An 18,925-nucleotide genomic window follows, 5' to 3' on the forward strand; every position below is an offset into this window, starting at 1 on the left:
GAACCAATAAGTGGAGATGTGCTGGGGAGTGAATGAGTGAAGTCTAATTGTTAGGGTTGAAAGACAACCATGAAGGCTCAGTCTTTATGTTAATATGTATGGTAAGTAAAACTATGTCTTTTTATGAAAATAGGCGTTGATGAGATGGAGACCAAAACTTTTAAAACAGAGGAAGGCCAAGACCCCAGGACAGACAGATCCCACAAGGAGGCAGAGAATGAGAAACCTGAGAGGAGCCGAGATTCAACCATTCATACGGCCCATCAGTTCCTTGTGGACACGATTTTCCAGGTACTAAAACTTTCACAAGTGGGGGTGGGGTGATTAGGGTGGGGAAAAAAATCTTTCAGAAGTCACTACTTTACTAAGTTGACAAAATCCTATCTAATAAAAGAGTAATATGCAAATTAACCATCACTCTTGCTACACCCACCAGCCACGCCCACCAGCCAATCTGGAGGGAATATGCAAATAAACCCAAACAAGATGGCTGCAGCCACAGAGAGCAGGAGGGAGGCTTGTGTTTCCCTGGCAATGGAGGAAGCCAAGCTTTCTGCCTGCCCTTGCCGGCCCAGGCCTCCACTCAATGCTACAAAGTTTCAATTATAGAAGATAAATCCCAACAGAAATGGCGGCAGCCACGGACGGAGCTGGAGAGAGCAGGAGGCGAGGGTTGCCCATGGCGATGGAGGAAGCCAAGCTTCTGTAGCCCTGGCCTGCTTTGGCCTCCGCTTAAGGCTACAAAGTTTCAATTATAGAAGATACATAAATCCCCCCCAAATAAATGGCTGCAGCCACAGAGCGAGCAGAAGGCTTGGCTTCACTCCAAGCTACAAAGTTTCAATTGTAGAAGATAAATAAACCCCAGATACCAGGGCCTCCGCTTGGGTCGCCAGGGGGCGTGGCTGGCCTGCAAACCACCACAGGCCCCTCGCCCAGGCTGCCCCACGCCCCAAGGGAACCCCCACCCTTATCCGGGACACCCTTCAGGGCAAACCTGCTGGCCCCCACCCATGCACCAGGCCTCTATCCTATCTATAAAAGAGTAATATGCAGATTGACCATCACTCCAACACCCAAGATGGCTGCCCCCATGTGGTCAAAGATCCTGCCCCCTTGTGGACACAAGATGGCTACCACAAAATGTCCAGCAGGGAGGGCAGTTGTGGGCTATCAGGCCAGCAGGGGAGTGCAGTTGGGAGGGACCAGGCCTGCAAGGGAGGGCAGTTGTGGGTGGTCAAGTCTGCTGGGGAGGGCAGTTAGGGTTGACCCGGCTGGCAGAGGAGGGAAGTTGGGGGTGACTGGGTCTGCAGGGGAGGGCAGTTAGGGGTGACCAGGCCTGCAGGGGAGGGCAGTTAGGCATCAATCAGGCTGGCAGGGGAGTGGTTAGGGGGTGATCAGGCTGGCAGGCAGAAGCAGTTAGGGGCAATCAGGAAGGCAAGCAGGTGAGCAGTTGGGAGCCAGCAGTCCTGGATTGTGAGAAGGATGTCCGATTACCCGTTTAGACCTTAACCCCGCCCCCCCCGCCCCGTGCACGAATTTTGTGCACCGGGCCTCTAGTGTAATTATAAATTCCTTTTCAATCATTGTCTTTAGAACTTTATGGAAGATCTGTTTCTTTTGGGGTATCATATCCTTACCAAATTTCTTAGGGTCACTGTTGGTATGACAAGTGCTCTCTAAGCAGATAAAACACTGTTCTGTTAGTCCCAGGGTCACAGCAGGTGGTCTGTGCCCTGACCTGGGGTGATGGTGGATCTGGTCCTTGGGCCTCCAGCTGTCACATCTCTTTTCACATCCAACATCCTGTGTAAGGAGCCTGCAGGAGGGTTAACAGTTTGTGTTGGTTAAGTAACAGGAATCTTTGACTTAATGCCTGCATTTAGGAAGAACAGAGTAACCAAATTGCTTTCCCTAATTGTTTGATTTAATGGCAGTCTAGATTAATCAAATAATTTCATTATTGATGTCTTCTTGGGCATTTGGTTTTGTTTTGCTGGGATCAGTTTATAAAAGTTAACATTTCCGCCTGACTGGTTTGGCTCAGTGGATAGAGTGTTGGCCTGCGGACTGAGAGGTCCCAGGTTCGATTCTGGTCAAGGGCATGTACCTTGGTTGCGGGCACATCCCCAGCTGGGGATGTGCAGGAGGCAGCTGATCGATGTTTCTCTCTCATAGATGTTTCTAACTCTCTCTCTTCCTCTCTGTAAAAAATCAATAAAATATATTAAAAAAAAAAAGTTAACATTTCCTTTATCCATCTTGTCTCAACAAATGGGAAGCAGAAGGATTGTTGTCTGGCATGTTGCCTGGCATCTCCTTACTGTGCCATTAAATTTGCTTGTGTGTTGCCCTGGCTGGTTTGGCTCAGTGCATACAGTGTCGGCCTGTGGACTGAAGGGTCCTGGGTTCGATTCCAGTCAAGGGCACGTGCCCAGCTTGCAGGCTCGATCCCCAGTGTGGGGCGTGCGGGAGGCAGTCGATCAATGATTCTCTCTCATCATTGATGTTTCTTCTAACTCTCCCTTCCTCTCTGAAATCAATAGAAAGATATTAAAAAAAAAATTGCTTGTGTGTTATGTCTCAGGGGTATGCACTTGGATTCATACTGCAGGGAAGAAGGCCTGACTGAGTTTGTGATTCCTACCTGGGCTGCCTCTCATTTGTGGTTTTTCTTCTTCTTAGCCCTTTTTAAAAGATGTTGATGAGCTAAGACAGGAGCTGGAGAGACAGCTGGAAAGGTGGCAGCTACATGAACCTGGAAACCCAGAAGAAGTAAGTCACTGGCCTTTTCATACAATATCTTGACTTTTGTTAAGATACAGAAACTTAATAGATCCTTAGCTCCAGAACCTTTGTAAAAGGGACTGAGTACATGAAGTATAATGATAATCCTAAAGCCCAAGTCTGTCCCTTGCCTGCTTTGCCACTAGATCTTTAGTTGAATTAAAACAGAAATGATGCGATTAATTTTTTTGACTTCTGTTGCTTACTCTGTAATGGTTGTCACAGTGGTTGAAAACGGGGCCAAAGGATACTATATCATTCTCAGAATAGGCCACCTGGAGCATTAGCAGGTGGTGTAATACCGAAGTGTAGATCAACCAGAAGTTTCATTTTTAATTTCTTTGCATTCTGAATTTACTGTATATATACATATTTTATTTGATTTTATGTCTCATCATCATCCCCACCACATGTTGGCAAAAAAACCAAAAACGAAACGTGGAGCTTTGTTTCCAGGAAATAAGCACACTGTTTAATGTGTTGAGATTTGCACTTAAAACATGACCCTGAGAGCCCACGATTAAGGGGCTGGATCTGTTGGCACCAAAATTACCCATTCACAGCTCCCTCTCCACATTGAAGGGTACAGGTTATACTCTGTAGGTGATGTGAAGAAGGCATTGATTTGGTCATGTATTTCAATATTTTACAGTTTGAACTGTGAATTGTGGTTTTTGTGGAAAGAGAGACATTTTTAATCAAGTAAAGTAGATAGTAGCTAAGAAAAACTTTGAAGTGCTTCTTAGTGTCAAACCTTCACCTTGTAATGACTGGTTAGCTCTGACATTGTCAAGGTGTAACTTACATGTTCTTGCTGTTGTCACAGGAAAAGGCTGCAGCTGAAATGTGGCATAGCTACCTGATCTTAACTGCACCTCTTTCACAACAGCTGTGTGAACAGCTTCGTCTCATATTAGAGCCCACCCAGGCAGCCAAGCTGAAGTAAGTCGTCTCCATCAGGGACACTTGAAGAGACCTGAAATGATGGCAGTATCGCCTTTTCCATTGAGCTCAGCACTTAAACCACTTACTGGCTTCAGATTGCCATTTCTGCTGCACAGGCACCAGCATGGTGTTCCTTCGTCTGTTGTCTACCACAAGATTCGGTGAAGTTTGGCACGAACGCAGTTCCTTTGATTCATGAGTAACTTATGGGAAATTGCTGAGCCTTTGTGCGTGCTGCCCATATTGCTGCTACATGTGGTTACTCGCTTGCTGCATGTTACTCACCTAGATCTTTTCAAAGATGGGTCCAAGATTATAGCTGTAGAACAGAAAAGAGAATCCAAGATTTAATATTCAATGCAAACATTTTTTTAACTTAAAAAAATGTCTCTTAAGTTTTTTTGGATCTAATTATTATTGTGTGCCACATACCTAGCCAGTTTTTCTGGCTGCTGATCAAGGAGATCCTGGCCCTTAAACCTCCATTGCAGTAACACTTGGTTGTGCCAGGTTACTGGTTATTTTGTATAGCTGGGGATAAGGTATTTTTAAAGTTTTCAAGGGATGAGCAATTTTTAATCTTTGTCCCATTTGGGTAAATTTAATAGAGGAGACTATCGAACTGGGAAGCGATTGAACATGCGGAAGGTCATCCCATACATTGCTAGCCAATTCCGAAAAGACAAGATTTGGCTCCGAAGGACCAAGCCCAGTAAACGCCAGTATCAGATTTGTTTGGCTATCGATGACTCTTCTAGCATGGTAGACAACCATACCAAACAGGTAAGAAAGAGAAGTTACCTAAATCAAACCCTGTGCCCTGGGACATCAAATGCTTTAGATATGACCTGGAGGAAACACCAGTTAGTCTTTCTTTCCTGAGAATGCAAATACCATGTTTGAGAAGACCTAAAATTTAAAGAGTTCAAAAGGGCAATTTCAAGATGTCTCAGATATTTTGGTGCCTTACTGTTATATGCTTTCAAAATTGTTTTATAGCCTTGCTATGCTTTGTCTAGCTGCAGAATAAGTAAATCTGACAATGTGTATTTTCCACAAAATGCAGTGTACTGCCATTCTTTAAACCATGCACAACATAGTATCTTTTTTAAAAAATGTATTCATCACACCTTTCTATTAAGTCTGAAATTATCTAGGGTTAGAGTTCTATCAGTACTAACAAGGCTTAGGAGCCTGAATAGAATTACTTAACGATACAGTAAGTAATATGCACACTGAAGAGTGCTGTTTTTTGCTGTTACACAACACGAGCCAACGAGCAACCTAAAATGTACACGTAGGCTCCGCTGGAAAAAGTTTAACCTCTGAACCTGGGTTCAGCTCCCCACTACCACGTGACTCTCTACTACTATGTGACTTTGGGCAATTCATCAGAGTTGTTAGGAAAACTAAATTAAATAACAGATATAGAAAACTTGGTTTAATGTCTAGCACTTGATAGGTATTTAGTAGATGTTAGTTGCCGTAAGTATCATCATAATCAACATCTTTATATATGAATTTAAATTTAAAACTATGCAAGTCATATATGCATAATTAGAATTGGTTTTTTAAAAAATTACTTTTTATGTCACCAAAAAGTAAGTTTTTAAAATTTATGGACCAAATATATCAAGATCACTTTTGTGGAATGATGTCTAGAGCAGACCTTTCCTACCAGTGTAATGGATTATGGGTTTCAGCATTTGTGGTATTAGCCAGGGCCCAAGGACACCAAGCTTCTGGCTTGGTTGTGAATAGCCATATTAATGGGCTATACAAAAAAAGTCTTCTGTTAAGAATCTTGGTATAAAAAAGGTTGATATTCTGATTCCTTCAAACCCTTAACTGTATTTCACAGCTTGCATTTGAATCTTTGGCTGTGATTGGAAATGCTCTAACCCTTCTGGAAGTGGGTCAGATTGCGGTGTGCAGGTAAGAGTGCCTTTTAATCACTCTGGGAAAACTAGTCTTCTATGGTTATTTTGTTCACATGACAAAAAATAATCTTCATTTTATTTGGCTTTCCCCCCAAGTTTTGGAGAGTCCGTAAAGCTATTACACCCATTCCACGAACAGTTCAGTGATTACTCGGGGTCCCAGATTCTACGGCTCTGCAAATTCCAACAAAAGAAAACCAAGATTGCTCAGGTATGCTTATGACATCAAATGTCTCTGCACAGCTTTCTTCTCATTTAGTGGAGGCATGATTTTTAGAACACCTTCCTCCCAGTGTGGTATAAGGACAGGCAGAATTTATAGTACAGAACAGTCGTAAACCCCAGCCTGTGTCCTGCTGGGATAGAAACTTCCTGGCGCCCATTATTAACATGGTGTAACCTCTTTTTTCTCAGTTTCTCAGGTCATTTTTGACTTTGTATCTTTGATTTTCTGGCTCCTTATTTTTCTGAGAGGTTTTCTGAGAGGTTTGGAACATTTTTGAAAAATAAACCATCTCCCAGTACCCTTATCAGGGTCAAGGCCAATCTCTCTCCCCCAGTTAGCTTAGAGAAGAAATGATGTAAAATAGAGCCACATGACTTGCTCATGATGACAGGTTCTCAAAACAGCATGGGACAGTAATTCCCATGTGGACATTTTGTTTTCTTTAAAGACAGCTGTTTTGTTCGTTTGGGGAGTTAATTCACTTCTTATCCCCCAGTAAAGGTATTTCTTTTCCTTTGGGGTGTCATGTAGAACACTAGTGGGGTGTATGCCATATCTCAAGGGTGAATACCAAGCAGTGGTCCTTGACTACAGGTGGCTGAAAGGAAAGTTTGGTTGCCTGTAGATCTGAGATGGTTATAACTTTAAGCTCTCTGAGAATGGGAAGAGAGTTTAGTTTCCTAATTGTCTGTTTCAGTTTCTAGAGTCGGTAGCCAACATGTTTGCAGCTGCTCAGCAGCTCTCACAGAACGTCAGTCCAGGTGAGCTGCATTCTCTTACCTTTGTTGACAAAATGGTTTTCTGTTGTATTTGCAAGTTGCCTGCTTCATCTCACTGCACCCATCACCATCTTTTTTTTTTTTTTAATATATATTTTATTGATTTTTTACAGAGAGGAAGGAAGAGGGATAGAGAGTTAGAAACATCGATGAGAGAGAAACATCGATCAGCTGCCTCTTGCACACCTCCTATTGGGGATGTGCCCGCAACCAAGTTACATGCTCTTGACCGGAATCGAACCTGGGACCTTTCAGTCCGCAGGCTGACGCTCTATCCACTGAGCCAAACCGGTTTTGGCGCCATCACCATCTTTTAATGTGGATGCTCTACAGGGAAAGCAAGAAACAGGAGAGGTGTTAGCCATTCTGGAATTTTTTTACTCCTTTATTTAGAAATTTTTATTAAACCCATACCCAGGAGGCTTATAATGAAGGAATTAGACACTAATTAACTAGTATATACTTATTTGATAGATTGGGTTGAGAGTTATGAAAGGAGCAAGTTATAAAATATTACAGAATATTCATACTTAACAAGAAAGCAGAGGAGGACATAATTCAGAAACCAGCTAATCCAGCCATGATTGATTTGGGCCTTGAAACACACCAGTTCTTTACAGAAATCTCTCAGTTATGATAGTATCATGGAAAACTTCCTGTTGGAAGCAAGTCTTTTTCATACATCTCAAGACTTGGTAAATGTCTTTGACAGAGAAAGATAGCCCACCCTCAGACACTATAATCTTTAGCTGATAACATTATACACTAAATATTTTTAAACATTTTAATTCACCATTTATTTTTTAATGGCTCCCTCTGAGTTTTTAAAGGGAAAAAATAGAGAAATCAGCAAAAATTTTAAAGAGACAGGTCCAGGTTTTTGACAGACACTTTCTTCTAAATGTCCTCCTCAGTACTGCAATTTTATGTTTTAACTAGTTCCTCACCCCAGCCTGCACCGTCTCCAATCTGGGACCCCTCAAGGGATGCCTGACTGCCCTCTCACAATCCAGGACTAATGGCTCCTAACCGCTTGCCCCTAACTGCTTCTGCCTGCCAGCCTGATCAACGCCTAACTACTCCCCTGCCGGCCCAACTGCCCTCCCTTGCAGGCCTGGTCCCTCCCAACTGTCCTCCCCTGCTGGCCATCGTGTGTGTTGGAGTGACGGTCAATTTGCATATTACTCTTTTATTATATAGGATTCTCCAGTGAAGTTGATCTAAATGTGACAATCCCCTGAAACACTGCTGGGAAACTGTTTTATTCCCAGAAGCTTTGTACGTATGCCGTCCCTGACGCAGGCATCTGAAGTAACATCTCATTAGAGGTCCCTTTTACTTATGCCCAGAATGCACCAGTTCCAGAGCTGTTTGATGTCAATAGTACAGAGAAAGCCTATACTAATTTTTCTTACTTTAGGTAGTTTTGAGTTATTGTTAAAGATGGATTTCCATTGTGTTCTACTGCAGACACTGCACAGCTCCTTCTGGTGGTCTCTGATGGGCGTGGCCTCTTCCTCGAGGGCAAAGACAGAGTCCTGGCGGCAGTCCAGGCTGCCCGGAATGCAAACATCTTCGTCATTTTTGTTGTGTTGGATAATCCCAGTTCCCGGGTGAGCGACTACGAAAAGCCACTTTTCTGGGGATAATGTGGAGGTGTTCTTCAGCCTGTTCCATCTGAAATATGGCCTGGGTTGCACCTTCACACTCAGAATTCCTAACACAGTGTTCCGTCAGGCCCTGCTCTAGACATTTATAACTTTTCTCATTTAACTCTGCAATAACCCAGTGAGATGGGGATTATTCCCACTTTAGTGAAGGACAGAATCACTGATTATAGGTGATGAGTAGGAAAGCCAGAGAGCACCCCTTAACTACCTATGCCAGCTTTTGACAGTGGACCCTTTCCAGTTACCCGTACCTTGGCAGTGCCCTCCTCCGAACAGGAAGATCAGTAGCCAAGTGAAAGATGTCCGTCCACAGGGCAGTTCTGTTCCAGGGAAGCATGGTCTCTGCAGGTCAGGTTAAGGCCTAAATAGCAAGTTGAAGATCTAATGTGAATAATCCAAGTTGAGAATGGGACACACCGTCACAGGGAAATTGGGTTTTCTTATCCCCCTTTCAGTGCCTGTTCTAGAAGGGGCGCTCAGAAAGACCTTCCTCCTCAATGAGTTCTGAAAATTTTGTTTTACTTAGTAATGAAAGCTACTCTCATAGGCAGGAATTACACCCGGGAGACCTAAAAAACGTTGGTGAGAGAGAGCCTGGAAGAGCTAGCCAAGGACACTGATTTATTTCAAAATGTCTTCTGTTGACAGGATTCTATCTTGGACATTAAAGTGCCAATATTTAAAGGACCCGGAGAGCTGCCTGAAATCCGATCGTACATGGAGGAGTTCCCATTCCCCTTCTACATAATTCTTCGCAACGTGAACGCACTCCCCGAGACGCTCAGCGATGCTCTCAGGCAGTGGTTTGAGTTAGTGACAGCCTCTGACCACCTGTAGACCAGCAAGAACATAGTCCAAAGTTGAGACTTTAAACCACGGTCAAGAGCTACTTCTTGCCCAGGTGCTCCTTTCTGGACACAGTTTCTGAATTTGCAGCTCTGTTATATTTTATCTTAGGTCTGATTTATAAAAATTTATTGCAGTGTACATTTTGACATGATTTCAGATAAAACTTGGGTTCTTATAACAGATGTGGGGCAGCGAAGGAGCAGCAGGCATCTGGTCTCGTACCTGAGAGACTGCCCTGCCAGCCCATCTTGGAAGCTGTGGCCTGAGATGAGGCCGGGCCCAGCTGTCTGCTTTCCCTCGAAGGGACCCTGGACACCTGCTTTGAGGAGATGCTGCCAGGAGCCCGGGGCTGTGCCAGTCCTTTGGCTAAAGGCCTGATGGGAGCTGTGCTTTTGACCCCACTCTAAGGCTTGGCTTTGCCAAGCCCATAGTGTGGACCCAGAAGCTGTCAAGTGGCTGAGACAGCTGCAGACCTCAGAGGCTGAGTATGTTTTCTTACTGTGCTTCCCGTGAAAAGAACCACCTTCTCTTCGGGGGAAGAGGCTGGTTGTATGTGTGCTCATAAAGCCACCAGCCATCCTCGGGCTCCAGTAAGCGGAGCTGATCCTTGGGCTGTGTAAAAATGAAGTGGCTTTTCAGTGTCCTTCACATTTGCTGCTTCGGGAGACTATGCAATGATGGAAAGATGATTATCCCCTTGTGTATTTCCTTCTCTCAGTGCCATAGTCCCTGCTGTTGTAGTAATTTATTTCTTTAGTTCCTTTTTTTTCTTATCAGTTAAGGGGAAGAATCATTGCTCACACTGCTTTCAAGCTGGACTGAGCCAGTTTTATTCTGGAAAAGATATGCTGTATCCAGAAGAACTAAGCAGCTACATCTATTTTTTTTCCCCAGTCAAAATACATCAACAGTTTTTAAGCGGTTTTTACTTGGCCAGAAAGCAGTGCTTGAATACTTGAAACTGTTCTACTTACGTTCTGACCGTCAGAATGTTGTTTTGTAGACAACATGCCATGATGTAATCGTCTATCTCCATGTCTGTTATCAAGTTACACTGTGAAGTTTGCCACTCTTTTTGAGGTGGTCAACAAAGACACAGATTGCTTGTTGTTTGTTTAACCAAGAGTCCCAAAGCATGTACCTGATGTTATATCATTTATTTTTTATTCAAAAAAGCTATGCAGCTTATATTCTGAAAACTATTAAAAAAAATATACCAGTGGTGATGTAATTGGTGACCATTCTTAATGGAATACAACAGAGAAGTACAAAGGGAATGGTCTTATCTGCTGGACCAGTCAGCTGTCACTACCTTAGACTGACATGACCCCACAACATCAGTGGCTTTTCGTACAGTCGGGTTTATTTCTTACTTGTTTCCATGTCCACGGCAGGCGAGTTGTGGGCCTCGTGGTGATGGGGAAATGGCGAGTTGGTGGAAACAATGGCTCATAAAGATTCTGTTCCAAAATGACACATCTCTTCCACTCAGATTTCATGTCCAAAGCTGTTTATGGGGTAGGATTGGATCTGGTAGGGAAAAAATGACATTATGACAGTGATGCGGTAGTCTATCGTCTCTACCTTTAATTGATAGGAACTTCCCAGCTGGTTTGCTAAGATAGTGACTCCCTCAGCCCTGGAGCAGCTCATTGGGTCTGGGACAGTAGGCATTCCAGTAAGCAGCTACCCAAGAGTGCCCTTTTTCAACTTGTTCTGTGATGGGGAAGGGGTTAGGAAGCATGGGAGCAGTCACAGGAGACCTATTAGGGATTGGGGATGGGGGTCAGGCAGACCTGGCCCAGGGTACAAAGCACGCGTCACTTAGAAGGTTCCAAGGACACGCTTCCTCTCACACTCACCTGCTACTCGGTCTTTACATCTGCCTTATTTACTTATCCTGTCTCCTCTGACGACACTGTAGCGGGAATTCTTTTAAATCTGTAGCCAGGTGTATTAAATAGTATCCTAAAGTAATCACTTTGCTAGCTTAACTTCATCCTACTCACAACATCCAAGGAGATCTTTCAAAAGTTCCTCCAGAGGTCCCCGCTGTGAAGAGGACATTTATTATTAGGGTGCCCTGACTCTGCTGCCTTGTTCTCCCTGCATCCCCACCACTATTCCATCTATCACAGCAAACCGCAGGGATCCTAGAATCTGCCTGTGTTCCACACATTCTTTTCTGGAATTCTCTTACCTACTTTCCTTTCTGACAAACACACAGCTCTGATAAGCCCTCCAGGAAGAATGAGCCCCCATATTATAAATCTTGACATCTGTAACACTTCATTAGACTTACATGTCTTCCTGCCCAAAGTGTGGGGCTGAGGATAGGGAGCATATAAGGCTCATGACAGCATTACCAGTGCCTAACATAAATGAATGTCTGGATGGGAAGAAGAAATGGGGTAAAAATATCTGTTCTTACACATTTATTAATTTACTAGAAGTCCGGTGCACGAATTCATGCATGGGTGGGGTCCGGCTGGCCCGCCCCGATTGGGGTATGAGGGTTTGGCTGTGGGGAGGGGTCGCAGGTGGTTAGCCAGCTGGCCCCGCCCCCTGATCAAACTCCCAGTCGAGGGGACAATTTGCATATTAGCCTTTTATTATATAGGAAGGATAGGTTGAACACTGTCAAAACTAATAAAAATCCTAAGGTGATCTGGAGGGAGATGATACAAAATACTTCTGAAGATTGTACAGAAGATTAAGATTTGGGCAAGAAACTACAGGGGAGTCTTCTTGCCAGATAATAGACAACACAACAAAAATTAAAAACTAGTCCCAGGTGAAATAATCCTGAATAGATTATTCAAATCCTAAGAGAATTTGCCATATAGGCATCACAAAGTCCAGGAAGAGGAATAAACTATTAAATGGTATCAAAAGTATAGCTGAGCAGCTGAAAAAGAACTTAACATCCACATCATGCCATGAATCAAAATAAATTCTAGATGAAGTAAATATTTTAAACATTAACAATGAAAATTTAAAAATTGAAAAGCCTCAAATATTGCATAGAGACTTAAAGCTACATAAAGGACCACAATTAAAAAAAGGAACAAAAAAGCCCACATAAAATGAGAATAAAAGTCCTTACTTTAAACAGTAATTTAAATTAAAAAATAAGCCCTAACTGGTTTGGCTCAGTGGATAGAGCATCAGCCTGCGGACTGAAGGGTCCCAGGTTCGATTCTGGTCAAGGGCATGTCCCTTGGTTGCGGGCACATCCCCAGTAGGGGGTGTGCAGAAGGCAGCTGATCGATGTTTCTAACTCTCTATCCCTCTCCCTTCCTCTCTGTAAAAAAATCAATAAAATATATTAAAAAAATAAATTACTTAATTACATATTTAAAAAGTCTTAATCAGCATTAATGAACCAAAATCATGACAATTCAAAAAATAAATGTAACGACGTGGTCAGGGATATTTAACTTCACTAACAATTAAGTGTATTTTTATTGATTTCAGAGAGGAAGGGAGAGGAGAGAAAGATAGAAACATCAATGATGAGAGAATCATTGATCAGCTGCCTCCTGCACACCCCACACTGGGGATGGAGCCCACAACCCAGGCATGTGCCTTGACCAGGAATCAACCTCCTGGTTCATAGCTCGACCACTGAGCCACACTGGCTGGGCAAACTTCACTAATATTTAAAAGAAAAAAAATCAATAAATTGCTAATTAGTACACAAATTTTGAAAAAGTGGTCATGTGGTAAGCCTGGTAATGTTAAAAAACTCACCATTAGAGTGCCTACATGTGCCACACCCTGTTCTCAGTGCATTACACACACAAGGGCTCTGAGGGAGATGCTATCATCTCACTTCACAGACGGGAGGTTTAGCAGCCAGAACACAATTTGGAAAAGGAAGCACCAAAGATTCCAAAAAGTGAGGCAACAGGTAATTGAACATTTTTGTAAATGTTCATAAAGTAAACAAATCATTGAATAATCCTGTTTGGTTGTATTTTAATTTGGAACAACCCTATTTAGAAAAGAAATACAGCAAAGATTCACTAACACCCTTATAGTAATGTAACCTAAATGCTTGTGTGTGTGTTGTGGGGAGGACAAAATAATTATGAGGAGATGAAGACAGGATGTGCATTTCCTTGTTATTAGTGATACAAAGTTCTTAAAGCTGCAATGGGGCAGCCATTGAAAGCCTGGTAACTAACGGGGATCGTGAAGACTACCACCTGCCAGGAAAATGTTTGCAATTAAAAAGGGCAGGATGAGAATGAAAAAAGAAGGAAGAGGGCACGAATTTTAAAATAAATTAACATTTAAGCTTACAGCACTCCTAATTATACACATTCAAAAAGTTCAAAAGTACACCAGAATAATTTTCCCTCTCACCTCCAAAAAACTGAACTTCCATTTAATGAAACTCATAACCATGTGTCAGTAACTGTGCTAAATGCCTTTCCACTCACTTCATTCTCAACACTCTATGACAGAAACTGCCATCCCATTTTACCCATGAGACTTAGGCTATAAGACAACTGCCAAGGCTACAAGCTGATTCCCCAGCTGCAGGCGTCTCCCAGGAAACCGAACTCGCCCCGCCCCCTCGTCCTTCCCTCCACTTCCGCTCCTGCGCACCGTGGCCCCAACCAACCCGCTGCGTGGAGGACATGGCTACTTCCCGCTTACCTCCAGCGACACTAACGCTAAAGCAGGTACCAGCTATTCTCACGGGCCTTCTAGGACAGCTTCCCCAGGTCTAAGCTCAATTCTCCGTCTCTCCCTGCATCCAACCTACGGGGTGCATCTGGGGAGCAACTGGGGCCGGTGACCCCGCGCGCACTCTCTGACGGGCCTGGGCCGGAGGGGGCGGGGCTCCCCGTGAGGTGTGGCTGGAAGGGGGGCGGGGCCTGGGGAGGGCAGGAGAGGGGAGCGGGGCCTGGGGAGGGCAGGAGAGGGGGGCGTGCAGGCAGAAACCAGTCTTGTGGGACAGAAAAGGCAGGGCAGGCCCTTGATCTCCTGGAGTCCTGGAGCCCTGATGCGTCCGAAACTGCTCTGTTATACTGATCTGCGGAAAGAGCAAATGAGGTTACCAGGGGATTTTCACCAACTGTGGGAATTTAGAAAAAGCGCTGTTGTTGTGGTTACAGTTTCTATGTCTTGGAGCCCTTTTTCTGCCCAATAGTCAGCTCTCAGGCTCTTATGGTTGACAGAGCAAACAATCAGCCCAAATAAACTTGTTTTCTTAAAAGAAAAATAAAAGAGGATTTTTCTTTGTCCTTTTCAAAATTAAGGACCAAAGAGAAGTGATCTGGTTACAGTTTGGTTTGCTAAGTGGAGTCCTCTGGGCTGTAAATTGTGCAGTTGTAATGGCCATTTCTCCTCCCCTGCACAGTTCTTGAGAAGGCAGCAAGTTCTCCTTCTCTACAGAAGGATTTTGCGAGCCATTCGGCAAGTTCCAAATGATTCTGATCGCAAATACCTGAAGGACTGGGCAAGGGAAGAATTCAAAAGAAACAAAAGTGCCACTGAAGAGGTAAGAACAAGATCATAGTAACGACAGCCCCGGGCCCTTTTTTGTCTTGTTCAATTTTTAAAAACGTTTGGTAGACATCTTGGAATATAAATGTCACTGAGATGAGGTATCTTGATCATTGCTCTAATGTTACTGATTTTCCACTTTCTTAACTATTTAAAATTTTACAAACTTTACTATAAGTATCTACATTCTACACTAGCATCACCTGACTTTTCTCTTAACACTCCCTTCCCCGCAACACACACAAAGGAAAATATTGTAAATATTACAGCAGGAGGGTCTGGGAAGTATGACTGTCAGACACCGTGCACTCCTGATTGTTAGATTTTGGCTTCCCTAATATGCAGCAATTTGAATTCTCAGCATTGGTTCTTAATTTGAACAAATACAATAATACAGCTGCACCTGGATTAACCAGGTAAAACAGTGACCAGATCTCACTTTCTCTTACAGGTTACAATCCGGATGATGATTACACAAGGCAATATGCAGCTTAAGGAGTTAGAAAGAACACTTGCTCTAGCAAAATCTTAACTATAGCATTATCCTGAAAGATTTTCAAAGTCTCCATGTGTTTTTTGAGCTTAGGCTCAATGACAGGCAGCCCAAAGTCAAGTCAAACTGTTTGTATGTACAACACTCCAGCAAAATACCAGAACATGGAGCATGGCACGTCACAGAGGGCAAAGAAAAGCGGCATCGGAACAATTGCCTTAGCACTGAAAAACATATCCTGCATTTTGAAAATGTTTCTGGATTTGTCAGCAGATTTTATAAGAAGCAAAAACCAGTACAAGAAATGGTCAATTAGCACATAAAAAGATACTCATCACCATTATTCATCAGGGAAATGCAAATCAAAACCATAATGAGATACTACACTTCCACCACATGCACTAGAATGGCTGTAATCAAAAAGGGAAATAACTACTAATGGGGAAGATGTGGAGAAATTAGAACCCTCATATACTGCTGGTGGGAACATAAAATAGAGCAGCTACTTTGGAAAACAGACTGTCAGTTGCTCAAAAGGTTAAACTTGATTCAGCAGGTTTACTCCTAGGTTTACAACCAACCTAGAACTAAAAACACATGTCTACAAAACACTTGTACACAAATGTTCATAGCAGCATTACTTCCTAATAGCCAAAAACAATCCAAATGCCCACCAGCTGGTAAACGAGTGAATAAAATGTGGTATATCTATGCAATAAAACATTCGGCAATAAAAAGAAGTGAAATAAAGTATCAAAAGTATAGCTGAGCAGCTGAAAAAGAACTTAACATCCACATCATGCCATGAATCAAAATGATACGTGCTACACGTGGATGAACCTTGAAAACACTAAGTAAAAGAGGCCAATCACAAAAGATCACATATTGTATGATTCCGTTTATAGGAAATGTGTGCGGTAGGTAGATAGTGGTTGCTAGGGCTTTGGATGTAATGGAGAGTAACTGGATATGGGGTTTCTTTTTGGGGTGATGAAAATATTATAAAGTTAGGTTTTATTGCATAACTCTGAATATACTAAAATCCATTAAAACGTATATTTTATATGTATTGTATGTGAATTCTACCTCAATAAAGCTGTTTTTTATTTTTAAAAATTAAAATATAATTGGCTTATAACATTGTATAAGTCAATAAAGCTGTTTTGAAAAACAGTATGATAAGTAGGATTGGGGTGTACTTACCTTAGGAGATAACCTGGAACTTTCTTGAAAAACCCTCCTGTATTATCACTCAGGGTAGTTGAGGTATGTTCTTCAGATGTGTCATGATCTGATACTGAAAAAGATCACCACTGGGAATCTAGATCTTTGTTGAAGAGAGAGGAGAAAGAGAACCTTAATAAACACCTTGAACACCAAAAGAGGAGGCAACTTCTGGATGAAACTAATGCAATTACAACACCCATGTAGAAGTAGCACAATAAATCATTAGGGAGGATCTTCAGTGAAGTAGATTCTCCAGTGTCAGGGAAAAAACAGCTTAGAGAGAATGCATCAGAGAAAGCTGTGGACTTGAGGACACTTTTGAAAGAGACCAAGTGTGTAACAGTTAATGTAGCCAAAGTGAGTTTGTGTAAGAGGCTGGGACTAGCAGTCCCGCAGCCCGAAGTCCTCTGTTCATCTGCAGAACAGATCTGAAAAATCAATCCAAGAATCTGACCAGCTCCTGAAAGATACCGAAAAAGTTACACAGAATGACAAATGGTATTTAGTATTGGACTGTGCCAGAGGAGAGGCCTAGCCGATGGTGGCATATGTCAGTGACCTGCACAGCCAGAGTACCCCTCCATGCCCCACAGCCTCAGAGCTCATAAGACAAACTATTTCTGAATACTCTGCCACAGGGTAATCTACTAATTCAAAATGCTTGCATGAGACAATTTTTATATTTTATAAAGATGTGCATTAGCCAACCTACTGCAAAGCCATCTGATGAAAAAAGCATTTGTGAACAGTTTCTGAACAGAGAACACGTTAAAAATATTCTTTGAGTTGCATGATTGACATACATACTCAAGTATAGGCTGTCTCTAGAAAACCTACAATCTCAAAGCTAAAAACCATCCTTTCAAGATGTGAGGAAGTCAGTGACTTGCTATTCTTCCTAGCAGTGGTGTATATGGAAGATGTAAGAGCATTTGTGGTTTGAATTTGCAAGATGCAAATACCAAAGACTTCAAGAAAACCAAACTTTTAGTTTGTTTTTTAAAATGGGTAAAACACAAAACTTAATTCTTACCTTCCAGAAGCTAAGATTATTATAACTGACAAGCTTTTACTTCCATTTCTAAAGAACAGTTTAATTTTATTAGTTCACTTATGTGATTTGAATATTCCCTCTGAATTATAGGCCAAGTTTGTTGTTTAGCCTAAGATTTATTTAGCAATTTCTCCTCACATATGAAATGATGGTCATTAAGAAAGATGTTGGCCAGAACAGAACTGCTGGCGAAATACGTTTTATTCATTGTCTTTATCAGTATTCTGATAAAGACAAGTTACCTTCCTGGGTATGTTCCCTGTAAACTACACTCTTGTTTGAATGTGCAAGTCTTGTTCCTAAAGTTTAATTTTAAGAAGTTTGAATGTTCAGTTTATGTATTTGAAGAATAAATCTATATTTTAAAATGTTTAATACAAAAGCTTTCTAGCATATGAGAAGTGGCTAAGGCTATTTCTTAGGTAGCATATTGACTGCCCTGGTGTCACTGCCCCCTTTTAAGTGTGCTGTCAGGTTGGAAATGTTAAACTCTTGGCATGGCAATGCTATGAATGTGCCTGCAGAGACACAGGACTTTAAAGTTTGAGGACAGCAGAATGTATTCCCTGGTATAGGTATTACTGTAGTCATGCCATCAGACACAGGAGAGCTGAGAGGCAGAGACCCATACTTACCTAATTATCTCTCTTTGATGAAGGAAAATGCTAGTAAAATAAAAGCAAAAGGAAGCTGCTCACATCTACTTTGAAAACAAAATTAGGATTATGTAGAATAAGACCCAAAGAGAATAAAAAGCAAATTGTCACTTGGTGCCAAACTAGAAATCACCTTGAGCTACTTCCTTCCTTGAGTTAGGCAGCTGAGAAATTATACTAGAATTAAGTTAATTATTTGTTTACTGAGAAGAGTGAATCACTTTACCCACTCTATTTTGTATTAAAAAAGTGCTTTGCTGTACTCTGTCTTGCTTCTGTGTTATTAATTTAAATTAATATATTCACATTTATAGTCATAATATTTGACTTACTATATAGAAAAAGCATATTTCCCTTTAAAATTACAACAAAATACATTTTTAATGTTTTTTCTTATTCATAAGATGTATTGTATTCTAAAAAGGCCATTAGCTTTTTAAAACTGGCTTGTCTTTTAAGTCTTAATTGATTGGCTTTTATATCACAAGATGAATTATATTTAGCTTTTAGGAACAATTTGTTAAAAGAAATGTTATCTTTGTCTGAATAAAATGACAAGTAATGTTATCCTTCTTCTTTGTTCAGTATTTTCCAAAAGGTCAACAGTTTAAATAAAACATTTGTTTAAGTTTGCACTGAGAAATCTTTCCATGTTACAACAGGCTTTTTAAAAATATTTTTTCATGCAGTTCACCTGATCTCTAAAGCAGATGTATTTAAACTACACTTTTATGGAAGCACGGTGACGTGTGGTTGAGTGAAGGCACTCTTTCAGGAAC

The 18,925-nt window shown here is 41.9% G+C and overlaps 2 protein-coding genes and 1 long non-coding RNA gene across 5 annotated transcripts in view; 2 read left to right on the plus strand and 1 right to left on the minus strand.

The window, feature by feature from the left end:
- MDN1 (midasin AAA ATPase 1) overlaps positions 1–10,417 on the plus strand; it is a 163,912-nt gene extending 153,495 nt beyond the window's left edge. For all 3 annotated transcript variants that reach the window (XM_080666284.1, XM_080666285.1, XM_080666286.1), the window contains exons 94-102: positions 134–291; positions 2,686–2,775; positions 3,614–3,729; positions 4,341–4,515; positions 5,594–5,667; positions 5,769–5,883; positions 6,596–6,659; positions 8,148–8,290; positions 8,996–10,417. In XM_080666284.1, the coding sequence (XP_080522410.1) occupies positions 134–291; positions 2,686–2,775; positions 3,614–3,729; positions 4,341–4,515; positions 5,594–5,667; positions 5,769–5,883; positions 6,596–6,659; positions 8,148–8,290; positions 8,996–9,184 (1,124 nt within the window). In that variant the 3' untranslated portion in view covers positions 9,185–10,417. The remainder of the gene's footprint in view (positions 1–133; positions 292–2,685; positions 2,776–3,613; positions 3,730–4,340; positions 4,516–5,593; positions 5,668–5,768; positions 5,884–6,595; positions 6,660–8,147; positions 8,291–8,995) is intronic.
- Positions 6,765–14,037, minus strand: LOC308247323. Its single transcript, XR_013960489.1, has 4 exons — positions 13,865–14,037; positions 10,570–10,726; positions 8,599–8,708; positions 6,765–7,004 (listed from the first exon to the last, which is right to left on the minus strand). It is a non-coding gene; the product is annotated as an uncharacterized lncRNA (long non-coding RNA).
- LYRM2 (LYR motif containing 2) lies at positions 13,811–18,713 on the plus strand. Its single transcript, XM_080666287.1, has 3 exons — positions 13,811–13,890; positions 14,571–14,711; positions 15,168–18,713. Exons 1-3 carry the CDS (start codon positions 13,846–13,848, stop codon positions 15,246–15,248), a joined length of 267 nt encoding a protein of 88 aa, XP_080522413.1. The 5' UTR covers positions 13,811–13,845; the 3' UTR covers positions 15,249–18,713.
- The last annotated feature ends 212 nt before the right edge of the window (positions 18,714–18,925 follow it).

Source organism: Plecotus auritus, assembly GCF_963455305.1.
Source record: "Plecotus auritus genome assembly, chromosome: 4".
NCBI classification, from domain to species: Eukaryota; Metazoa; Chordata; class Mammalia; order Chiroptera; family Vespertilionidae; genus Plecotus; species Plecotus auritus.